Source organism: Mustela erminea, chromosome 8 (assembly GCF_009829155.1).
Source record: "Mustela erminea isolate mMusErm1 chromosome 8, mMusErm1.Pri, whole genome shotgun sequence".
Taxonomy (NCBI): Eukaryota; Metazoa; Chordata; class Mammalia; order Carnivora; family Mustelidae; genus Mustela; species Mustela erminea.
The window spans coordinates 81,634,386-81,647,032 of NC_045621.1; the positions used below are offsets into that span (position 1 = coordinate 81,634,386).

Sequence of the window (12,647 nt, forward strand, 5' to 3'; positions counted from 1 at the left end):
ACACACACACACACACACACACACACACACACACACCTTGCTATGCTGCTAATGGCACTGCTAGCAGTAACCTTTGGCACTCTGTCCATACTGGCAGCAACTGTGGCAAGTTTTAAGGCTGTTGGCGATGGTGCTGAAGTCCGTGTATTGATATGCACATTGACTGGAGAAACAACACTGACATTATTGAGGTGCACTGCATTTGTCAGGCAGGAATTGTTCATGGGAAGTGTTTGAGGACTGCTTGTGCACAATGCTGGGATTAAGTGGTTTGTAGTGGTGTGGCCAACTGTCCTTACAAGCTGTACAGCGGAAATCCCTGGGCTGGATGATAAAGCCATATTGGTGGAGTATAATGTTTTAGAGGTTCCTGAAGGAGGAAAAGAAAATCATTCAATTTGTATCAGGAGACACTAAACTCTCAAAAAATCAGGAGTTTAATAAAAAGTACAAACATTATATTAATTAAATACCATATTAATTTTCCACATAATAACCTCTTCAAAGCGAGCTCCTAATCACAACATACTTACCTGTTACAACCCCAAAGGTAGATCTTTCTACTGGCCTGCATAAAAGGGTTTTACAAAGTATTCTGTTGCATCCCTATTTGGAAAGTAGGAAACACTGGGCCAGAGAGATCCTCTCTGGAGGTTGAAAGCATGTGGAAATGATAGTTTTGAACTGCATCAGAATTTACACATGCAAGAAGAAATCAGTAAGAAAGGGGCAATCAGGATCATGGGTATATCTAAAAGCAAGTGGAAAAGCCTAGGGTCTGAGTAGTAGTTGAAAGCTGATAAGAACAGCAAGTCTTTGAGGACTGAAGGGGTAGTAAGAAGCAGACAAGGATCCAGGGTATTACTGTATTTCAAGAAGAGGAGACAGAGAAAGCAGTTTGATGGGCTGGTAGGATGGTAAACCAATTTTCAAGCTTACTGAGAAATCAACGTGGATTATATTTTGCCTTTTTTCACTGCATCGATTAATTCCATGGTGATGGTCAGCAGTTAGCTCAATATGTTTCCTTGCATATGAAGGAACTGATAGTACATGGATAAAACTAGGCAAGGTGGAAAAGTTACACAGAAGTTATCTAGTGGATGCAGGAGGAAACAGGGAGCAGGTGCTATGTCAATTCTAGAAAACATTCAGCTATTCCACCACACATATCCAAAGAAATTCTGAAGAGTCCTGACTGACTTCTTGTACGATGCTTTCACTTTGCATTTAAATAATAACCATATTTCAAATCAGTGAGTTACAACTTTGAGCTAATAAGTCACTACACGAAACCAGAGGCTTACCTGAAGGTTGGACAACACCGTTTATGTTGTTGTGGCCAGTGTTCTGTTCCTTGGCTACCTCACCACGACTTGGAACAGGTGCACTGACCACTGCGGATGCAGCAAAGTGGGCGCTGGCTGAGTCAAGTGTTTTAGACATACAGTCAGAGGTGCTTGAGCCCTGTAAGAGCAACAAAATTACACTTTCAATTTTTCAGATGTGATTACGAAATGGGCGAATCAAAAGACAGCTGCCTTTTTCATCTTGAACAGTTAGAAGTGTTTAGATTAAGAGATCTAGGACTCCACAGACTATTTTTGGCGTATGAAGCAGGGAAATGACTAAAAACTGAGAAGCAACTATTCTGGAGACAGAACTAGGGAATTGAAAACCTCAAACCTTTAATACTCTATTAATTTTTCCAGTGTTAACGAATTCCTTTAAAAATACTCGATAGGGGCACCTGGGTGGCTCAGTGGGTTAAGCCTCTGCCTTTGGCTCGGGTCATGATTCGGGGTCCTGGGATCGAGCCCCGCATCAGGCTCTCTGCTCAGCAGGGAGCCTGCTTCCTCCTCTCTCTCTGCCTGCCTCTCTGCCGACTTGTGATCTCTGTCAAATAAATAAAAATCTAAAAAAAAAAAAAAAATTAAAGAAATTAAAAAAATTAAAAAAAAAATACTCGATAATCTAGATACTATGGACAAAAGGAAATCATAGGAACTTTTATCACTTTTATCACAATGTAAAAACATGTCTGGTCTAACCCTGCAGGAGGCTAGTCACCCAAGAGAAAAGCAAACAAAGTTTAATGGCTATTACTCTTGATTCTGTATGAAACTGGTTGGCTGTTAGTAAAAGTCAACAGCTCTAGAATGGTGGCCAGTCCCAAATCCAACTGGATGCTAGAAGAATGCTGAGGGGTCCTGATGTCACTGTTGGATTCAGGATTTGCAAGGTTAGCGTATCTAGTGATCCCGAGGCTGAACTGAACTTCCATCAGCAGATGCTGACCTGAGAGCTCACAGAATACAACGAAGACTAAGCTCATCTCAGTTATTCCTTCAGAATTACTTCTGGAATTATGAAGCAACAGAATTAAGACCTAAAATGCTAGATGTCTTTCTTTCAGATGGCTCAAATTTGAAACAACTTTTCAATTACAGCTTTATTTTTAGTGGCTTAAACAACAGAACCTTATTCTCATACAGTTCTGGAGGCCACGAATTCAAAATAAGTCTTACAGGGCTTTTATCAAGGTGCTTGCAGGACGAGTTTCTTCTGGCAATGACAATTTCATAAGTTATTTTTATTCTTATCTCTAGCGTATTCATTTAATCATGCCTACGGAAAACAACTTCACCTGACGGCAATTTTTTTCTTCAGGGGAATGTGGTTCAAAGAGACAAGAAGCTATGTTGTTTAGATTTACTGTATAATTCAAGAGAATTACCTCTCAGCACATTGGGCACATCCAAATGGCACTGAAACACATAGTTTAGGAAAGGGGTAGAAAAGTTATATTCTTGGGGAAAAAAAAATAGGGCTCTTAGGTGGCTCAGTCGGGTTAAGTGTCTGCCTTCGGCTCAGGTCGTGAACCTAGGGTCCTGGGATCAAGTCCTGCGTTGTGCTCCTTGCTCAACAGGGGGTCTACTTTTCCCTCTCCCTCTGCCCCTCCACCAAATTCATGCTCTCTAATATATTAAAAAAAAAAAAAAGAAAAAAGAAAAAAGAAGTTTTGGGGGCTGTAGCGGTGGTGATGATAGTTCTAACGGTATATAATTTCTTCTACAAATTCTCAATAACGCTTTAAAACAAAGTAGCGTCTTTCCTGAATTACAAATACCATGTTTGATTGAAGTACTTCCCTCATTAAATAGAAAACTATCAAGGTTATCCTCTGTGAACTGACTAAAATTGAACAAAATTATGTAATTATGAAAGGGGAGGAAAAAAAAAATACAACCATGACTGAAAGACAAGTTTACCTGTGCTTTTGGATGTGTCTGTTGTGAGGAATGCTGAGATTGCTGTTTCTGCTGAAGCTGAGCAAGCTGCTGCCTTTGCATTTGAACTAATTGCTGTTGATGTGTCTGAAACTGCTCTTCTGTGATACCCCCTGTTACTGGTAAAGGACATTCATTTCAGAAATAAGTATGTTTTAAAGTACTTTTAACAACACAAGCAGAATACAATATAAAATGATTATGCAAGATGAAAAGCAACTATAAATCATACATCTGCAAAAACCCAATAAAAAGCAAAACTGGTTTATGCTTACATCCACAACCTTCTAATGTCACATGCTAAAGAAGTTCCTATATGTATTTACTGTGTAACATAGTTCTAACATGAAGATTCTAACCATTTATTCAGACTTCGTGTCTTTGAGATCATTCTTAGTTCACTATATCTTGGTAACTATATAATGAGAAAAACTTTCATTTATTAATGCAAACAATTATAATGACTAAGTGATGGCCTTAGTAAGAAAGCAGGACCATCTGCAAGACTGTAAACAATCCTTATTGCTGGTTTCCATTTAGGGCATTTTCTCTGATTACAAATCAGAGTAGAGGACAAAGATGTTCACCTAGTATAATCATTCGTTTTAAGCTAATATAGATCTTTTGCTAAAGTAAGTCTTAAGTTAAACCTAAAATATAAAAATAAAAATCTTAAGATAAACCCAAATATAAATATGGGCTAGAAATCAGAGAATTATTCAGAAAATTAAAGGTTAGAATGCATCCTCCGATATAATGTCATACAGTGTTAATGAAAGTTAGATTTCAAGTAAAAATAAGACACCTAAGGGGTGCCTGGGTAGCTCAGTGTGTTAAAGCCTCTGCCTTCGGCTCAGGTCATGATCCCAGCATCCTGGGATCGATCCCCACATCAGGATCTCTGCTCAGCGGGGAGCCCGTTCCCCCCGCCCCCCATCTCTGCCTGCCTCTCTGCCTATTTGCGATCTCCATCTGTCAAATAAATAAATAAAATCTTAAAAAAAAAAAAAGACATCTAAAACTTTCATTTAAAAGATTAGCTAAGAAAAAGTTGTAATAGGCAACATTTTTCTACATTTTCATTCACTGGTTTTCAAGTAGATCACTGATGAACTGAGTTGAGGACCCAAAGCTATTTCCAGAGAAGTTAGTACATTATCAAAACCAAGAAATTCCAAGTCCCATCAGAATACTTCTACTACTAGAGTAATTTTCCTCTATTTTTCATTGCTTTCTTTCCTCTCTCCCAACTATTTCTTTGAATCAGCAAGTATTTACTATCCATGATGATGCAGACTGCTACATTAAGAGTTAAGTGAATATAGGGCAAAATAAACTATAAATGTTCTTGTGATAAAGTCCTGTGGTGGTGTTGGAAAGAAAAAATACATCAAAAATACCAACTAATGAGTCAACCTTTAAATGCAATTGAGCAATCAAATCAACAGAACCTAAAGGGGTTTAGCTAGAAGACTACACCCTCAACCAAAGTTACTTAACTACCCCCCTACCCCCAAGTTTTCCATTTGGTACAATTACAAATGAGAAACTTTAAAAAATGTGATGGTATAATATATGTTATGAATAATAGTCTATTTTCTATGAAAAGGGAGTTAGGCCCCAGAGATGGACAAAGCATTAGACAGGATTTCATTTCTGTTCTGCAATATTATCATTAAAATTTGTATTGGACTATGAAGGAAAAATAGTTCTTAGATAGCAATTTTATTTTTAGGAGATTAAAAGACCTGGGGCTGTGAAAGTGCTCACTCCAAAATTTTAATATTACCTGTGTTTTTGAAGTACACATTAGTTATCTTACTGAATTACCAACAAAATCAAATTTTTTCTTTGTCTGCACATGTTAAATTCACTGCAAGTGTTCTATTTTTAAATGAAAAAAGTATTTTTAATTCTAAATTTACAATCTTCAAAATCAAATGAAAATGTGAAGTATTCATGAATTTCCAGCTGTTTGAAAACCTTGGGAAAAGAGATGAAAAATAGTTTATTAGATAAAAGGCAGAAAGGAAAAATCTTTTTTTTTTTTTTAGTAGAGCTTTTATTTCTTTATTTTTTTTAAAGATTTTTTTATTTATTCATTTGACACAGAGAGATCACAAGTAGGCAGAGAGGCAGGCAGAGAGAGAGAGAGGAGGAAGCAGGCTCCCCGCGGAGCAGAGAACCCGATGCGGGACTCGATCCCAGGACCCTGAGATCATGACCCGAGCCGAAGGCAGCGGCTTAACCCACTGAGCCACCCAGGCGCCCAGAAAGGAAAAATCTTAAGTTAAACCCAAATAAATCTGTTTAAGTCTTAGGTGTACAGTGTGCCAATTCAATGAAATGGACTTGGAATCTGGTGTTAGCACCGTCTACTCCCTCAGCATTATGTTCACCTAGAGCTGAGTTTTTTTGTTGTGGTGAAAGATGGGAGGTTACAGTGATAATGTGAGGAACAAACCAAATTAAGTGAATATACTTTTAAGGCTATTTCAAAACACAGAGAGAGGAGAACACTGAGAATCTTATTCTTCAAAATTTTTTAATTCAGAAAATCATGACACAGAAATCTCACTAATTCAGAGTAACTATGAACCTAAACTAGCACAAAGAACAAAAAGCCCTTTTTAATTAAAAAAATATATATATTACTTGGTAGTCTATGACTAGCAAAGTACTGCCAACTATAGGTGCCTGTGCCAGTAGTCTATGACTAGCAAAGTACTGCCAACTATAGGTGTTCTACTTGGTTTTTATGAATGGATGATCATCTACATATATATTAAAAAGGCTGTCTCTTTTGGGGAAGAGAGGATATGTCTACTTATTGCCCTTTTCTGTTGAGACCATAAATCTGCTCAGGAACCCCATCCTTTTCCTCATAGAAAACTCATTAAAATTTCAACAAGACTCACTCCAAATTATTCAAATTAATGATCAGTGTTTCCTAACCTTTATAAACCTAGGCTAACTCTAATGCCAAAAATTTCATCCCTGATCCCATTACTGGTTGAGAATCACTGATATAAACTCAATTTAATTCTAAGATTATACTTGAAAAAAATGACATTTTTTTTTCTCTTCTTCTCAAGCTTAGCATGTTACATTCATTTTTGACATCTAATTCTTTACTATCAAGTTTTGGGCTTGAAAACAAGCTGATGTTCCTCATTCAGAATCTTCTGGAACATTGTTCAGTATTATTTCAGCTCTTTAGACAAAAAGAGCAATTAATAACTGTGGCACAGAATTAGAACACATACAAAAAATCCTTTCATTTTGTTAGGGTGAATGGAAAGTGGTAAGAAATATAGGATTTTAATGGCACAGGCACCATACTGAATTTTCATTGTTACGGCTGCCTTAATGGTAGGTAGACTTGGTGGGTGGTTTGACTGAAAGCACCATCTCTACTGAATATTCTTCCTTTCATAAATTACTCAGATACTTTCACAAGAAATTTATTTTGTACACTGACTTGCAGTCATCAAAAGGCGAACATTGAAACATGCTGGGAAAGGTCGCAGTTACAGTGTGAAGAAATCTGTTTAGCGATGAGATAGACAATAAGGGGGACTAGCCTTGGGTGGGGGGAGGGGGTTGTAGCGGAAAAAACGGAACTGGGAATGAAGAACAACAAAAAACCTATCTGCTTCTATTGCTTAGGGCCAAGCCAAGTTCTTTCCACTAATTGCTCGTAAGTTACTAGATTAAAACTGAAATTTATGCTGGTCATAAATCTAAGCTACTCCATCCCTATAAGTCCTGCCAGTTTAAAAGTAACCACAAATCTGTTTTGTGAAGGGAGCAGTATTTCATTAATCTAGATAGATGGGAAGTGTCCTTTTATTGGAGTAGGAAGTTTTCCAAATCTCTATGGTTAATACATGCTGAAAGATAGGTATACATATTATGTAACTTTCCTCTTTATATATGCAAATATATCATTCTATACACATCAGTGGTGTACTTGCATTTCTAAATATTTTGTGTATATAACCAATAGTCTGTTTTTCACTAAAGCCCCTAAGCTTTCTGGCTTTTTTTTTTTTTTTTTTTAAATTTTTGGTATCTGGCTCATTACTCATCTTAGATTTATCATTTGCTTTGCTCACTAGATGAATCTATGTATTTTTTCTTAGAATATCTGTCACCATCCTTGGAATGTTGATTTTGTTTTCAAAAGTCCTAGGCATTCTCATTTCATCTTTCACTTTTCAGGTATGTGGTTTCTGTATGGTGATCTGCTAGGCTGACCCCTTATTAGCTTTCCCTCCAATATTCTGACAGTGATCCATCAAAAATATACTCAAGGTATCTCCACTATATTTTACACTGGTTTAATAATTCTAAAGTCCAAGATCACTGTTTCTTAAACTTGGGCCCACAGAAGTATTCTTATGTGAGAAGTCTTCCTGAGTATTTGCTAGCAGAAAAAAAATCTAAAGGAAACACATTCTGGATCTTCTGGATGATCATCTCACAACAGAACATGAACATATATGATTTTTGTGTTTGTGTGCCTTTTTAAAATTATTTTTAATGCAGTGTTTCTCTAAGTGGGCTAATATAGTGTGTATTCTTGAGAAGATACGGATTTTTTTAAACACTAGCCTAGATCATGTTTTCATAGTTTAATGAAGAACATCTAATATGGTAGTAAAGGTTATCTAAAAGTCAAAATGAATATACTATTATGCAGTATTTCTTCATCTACAGGGTAGGTCTTTGTTACAAAAGTCTTAATATATGCTTTATTGAAGCAATGTTGACTATATGCACTTTTGTTTTAAAAGAGAGATCTGGGGCTGACGGGGGTGAGGAAGAGAGACAACCTATTTTAAACCTTGTAGTTCTAGCGAAAATGAAAGTTCACATAAACCATCAGAGCTACTGTGAGGATAAATCTTTCAATCCTTCAAAGTTGACATTATTTGTCTAGGACTACACACATCTTTATAAAGTAACTCTCACAGTTAAAGGCAAACTAATGAACAGACTGCAAAACTGTGAGGGTACAAAGGGTGAAGATGGGAGGTGCGGTCAGGGGTGAAGGGTGAGGGGATGAAGAATGAGGAACAAATCAAATGTAAGAATAAAGAAAATAAAGACCCATTTAAGGGGCATCTGATTGGCTCAGTTGGTAGAGTGTGTGATTCCTGATCTGAGGGTTATAGGTTTGAGTCCCACATTGGTGTAGAGATTGCTTAAAAAATAAAATAAAATCTTTAAAGACCCATTTTAACTTCTGATACCCAACCTAAATAGTTACAACTGAAATTTTAGTATTATTTCCTTGAGCAGTCTAACTAAAATCTTTTAATTCCTGAAATCTGAACCTATTTCTCATGCCTTTGGAAGCAACCATAAGTTAAAAACGAAACCTTGTGAAGTACCTTGGCTAGTTGTGAAAATGTAGTTTTACCTATTCAAAGACTTTCACACTTGCAAACATTTCGTAGCAATTTAAGAATGAAAAAGAACCGGACAAAAATTTTAAAATCAAGAATTTCTCCTGGAAAACTGTCCATAGTACTGATGTTCTTACAAATTGGTAATGTTAAAATATTTGCAGCTGGTCAAAAGGCTACTAATATCTATTCAATATATGAAGACAAATGGGAGGAAAAAAATGCTCACTGCATCCATGTGTTAGTCAAAACCAAGGTTAAATGTAAGTTAATCCAGCTCTTCAAGTCTGAAACAATAAAGATTCTTTCATTCATTCAAAAGTAGTCTCTACACCCAACATGGGGCTTGAACTCACAACCCTGAGATCAAGAGTCACATTTTATACCAACTGAAACTGCCAGGTGCCCCAGGCAAAACTACTTTAAGATATGCAGTCCATTTTCTTAAGTTTTGGATTTAAGAACAATCTCTCAAACGAATAGTTAAATACTGCAGTTTCAAATGACTAAAAACTTTATCATTATATAAAGAATGTAATACTTGCCATGTGCTGTAAGCTCCTTTAAAGGATTATTGTCTTGTAAAACTACAACTCTCAAACACTTAACATAGTGCTTTGTATATTAATAATTTCAAATAATTATGTGTGAAATTAGTTTTCCTTGGTTACTCACTTGCCATGTTCAGCACAATCTATCTTTCCTTTCTGTCCTGCTATTCTTTGAGAAGACTTTTTCAACTAAGAAAACAGATCTTTATTAATAGTAAGACATTTGTCTTTGCTTTAAAATGGAGTCTTCAGTTTTAGTTCTTTAATACCTAGGACATACATTTCAATTTGTTTTAAGTCCTTTATGATATCACAAGTAACAATCAGAATACATTTAGGACATAGGAAATATTAACTGGGTTATTAACAAAATAAAATTCTTTGCCACTAACCTTCAAGTTTTTTTAAGAACTAAAAAACTTGTGATATAAATATTACTGACAAGGGTATGAGATTTCTATTTCTGATTAAACACTTTATTTGCTGCGATTTCCCACCTGTGAAACAGAAAATTCAGTTCTTGTAATCTGTCTAGCTCAGTGATACACTCTGTAAGGTAAAAATATGGTCCTGTGTTAGTCTTTTTACTCTTAAAGACCAACACCCTCTCATGACTAAGTCCACCAAGAATATGCAGAAGGCAACAGTATTAATAAAGGCCTAAAGATGAAAAGAATTAAAAGAAATAAAAAACAGACGAGTGTTCAATTCTTTCGTCTATGTCCATCAAACATAAAATTACCAACTTTCTAAAAACTCCTACATCCTTCTCTTTAAGTTGATGAAGGAATTCTATCAGTATTTACTGAACTGTAGTAGAATCCACTTAAATCACCTAACCAGAACTGAAAGGACTATGTAATGAACAGAACTGGTACAAATGGGTACTTAAAACTGTTATGGCTTCTCAATTGTTTAGAAAATGCTGTGCCATCATGCATTTATGTACCTGTGTCTAGTGTTTCAAAACAAATGCATATATATATATATATATATATATATATATATATATATATATATATAAACTTGTGGCCTCAATAACTACTAGAGGATACAGCTAAGAAGGAAAACTTCAAACAAACTTCGTTTAATCTAGCAACAGAACTAAATATATACCTGAAAATTTCTATTTAAAAACCAATTCTAGGGGTGCCTGAGTGGCTCAGTAGGTTAGGCGACCTTCGGCTCAGGTCATGATCCTGGAGTCCTGGGATTGAATACTACATTGGGCTCCTTGTTCAGCAGGGAGCCTGCTTCCCTCTTTGCCTGCACTCCCACATTGTGCTCTCTGTCAAATAAGTAAATAAAATCTTTAAAACAAAACAAAACAAAAAAACAGGACACTGATTCTAATGCAGCTTAGTTTTTGCATAAGTCTTGAAATTTGTCAAGAAGGAAATGGTACTGTGATGAGAATACTAAAAAATTAAGACAGAAAATATTATACAGACCAAAAAGACTATTTTTTTTTTAATGGTAGGGGAAAGGCAAAAATTAAAAAGTTTACTATGAAGTTAACATCACATATTTGTCACTTAAGTTACCTGAAAGGTGCATGCCTGCCTAAGGTACTTTAAATGCTTATATTATGCTGATGTATTATGACAGTGTCATAAAATTCTAGAGCCAATTATTATGGAATTATTTAAGTTACAGTAAGTTATATTCTGAATCTATACAGATAGAGTAATGATGATACAATAACATACACAACCTATACATATTTTCTGGGGAAGAGTCAAGTCAAATCCTTCTGGAGTTTACTGGGAATGTACAATAGAAAGCTGCAAATATCTGGTCATACTCATGTTGAGATGAAAAGTAAAATCATTTTTTGGTATGGTACACACTTAGAGAAGAAACTCAATCTACTATCAAATCTAATTATAAATGCCTGTATTGAGATATTTTTAAACTCCCCTTTTTGGCAAAAATTATTTTGAGTAATTTTTGGTACAGGAATTCTGGTTCAGTTAAATAATTTGAACACTGTCATGGGGCTGGCGGAAAAAAATAATCTGACCTAATATTCGTCAACTTCCTATTACCTTTAGATTTCTAAGAAGCTTACCACCACAAATCATATTTGGTATTTATCTATTTCAGCTTCAAAACCTCATTAAACTTCACAGATCAATGAACTTTATATAATGGGATACCATTTTCCTTGCCTAAGTTTGCTTAGAGAAAAGTAACTAATTTGGAGGAGCAACATGTAAACCTCTAATCACTCAACAAATTCAATTTTCTATTATAATCTTTAAACAGATAAATGTCTAGGTCAAGTTTAAAAATAAGCAGTCCAGTAACAGAAAAAGACTGAACATGACTGAGACCAAATTTAAAAACTAAAACGCGGGTGCCTGGGTGGCTCAGTGGGTTAAGGCCTCTGCCTTCGGTTCAGGTCATGATCCCAGGGTCATGGGATCAAGCCCCACGTCGGGCTCTCTGCTCAGTGGGAAGCCTGTTTCCTCCTCTCTCTCTCTGCCTGCCTCTGCCTACTTGTGATTTCTCTCTGTCAAATAAATAAATAAAATCTTAAAAAAAAAAAAAACAACAAGAACAAAAAACCTAGAACGATTTAAAACCACTTTAAAGAGGCTTAACATAATTTCACATAGTAAAATGCACCATCCAGAAGTAATTTAGAAATATGTATGTTTTCTGGAAAGAAAGGGTATCATCCGTGTAAGTCAAGTCATATCTAGTTTTGTCTGTGGACACCATGCACTGCTTGTACATATCATAAGGATATTAAAAATTATACCAACTTGTATAAATGAGATAAAGAGGAAAACAAATCAAAATTATATTTTAGACTGTCTAGATATTAAACATTATTTACAACATACATGTCAAAAATATTAAATTAATTTGGGCACAGTGTTTGTTAAAGTAAAAAACGCTCTCAATCAGAGGTAAGCTATCAAATAAAATTATAACTATTCATGAGGAGCTTCTTAAAAAAATCATTTTTCAGAAACAAAGAATTCAGTGGTACTCCTAGGAGCAATGCCTACATTTGAGCAAAGCTAGTATACAAAAAAGGGAAACTTTCTTTAACAAGTGCACACTATGGCTACGAAAATCTGGTAGCAGCTTATAACCCTTTTGCCTATAGGGAACTTCTATGCATTCTGCCTACACATTTACCATACCAGGCACACATGCTCAAAATATAAGTCAGGGTTTTACAGGTTTTAGGACATTGTTTAAAATGTGAAGCACAGTAACAGAGTTTAGCTTCTTAGGCTGGGAAAAAAACTGTAGTAGGTTAAGATAAAAAATTCCTTTCTTCAGTGGGATTATGAAAATAAACCTTCAAAATTTACCCTGAGCACTTGGCACTTTAGTGGATAATGAAAATTAAGGAGAAAAAAAGAACAGGATAT

General features: G+C 35.5%; 1 protein-coding gene across 4 annotated transcripts in view; it reads right to left on the minus strand.

The window, feature by feature from the left end:
- EPC2 (enhancer of polycomb homolog 2) overlaps positions 1–12,647 on the minus strand; it is a 117,572-nt gene that overhangs the window by 3,304 nt on the left and 101,621 nt on the right. For 3 of the 4 annotated variants that reach the window (XM_032356186.1, XM_032356184.1, XM_032356187.1), the window contains 3 exons: positions 3,273–3,409; positions 1,308–1,467; positions 37–370 (listed from right to left, as the gene is read on the minus strand). In XM_032356186.1, the coding sequence (XP_032212077.1) occupies positions 37–370; positions 1,308–1,467; positions 3,273–3,409 (631 nt within the window). The remainder of the gene's footprint in view (positions 1–36; positions 371–1,307; positions 1,468–3,272; positions 3,410–12,647) is intronic. The other variant, XM_032356185.1, reaches the window with a different exon arrangement.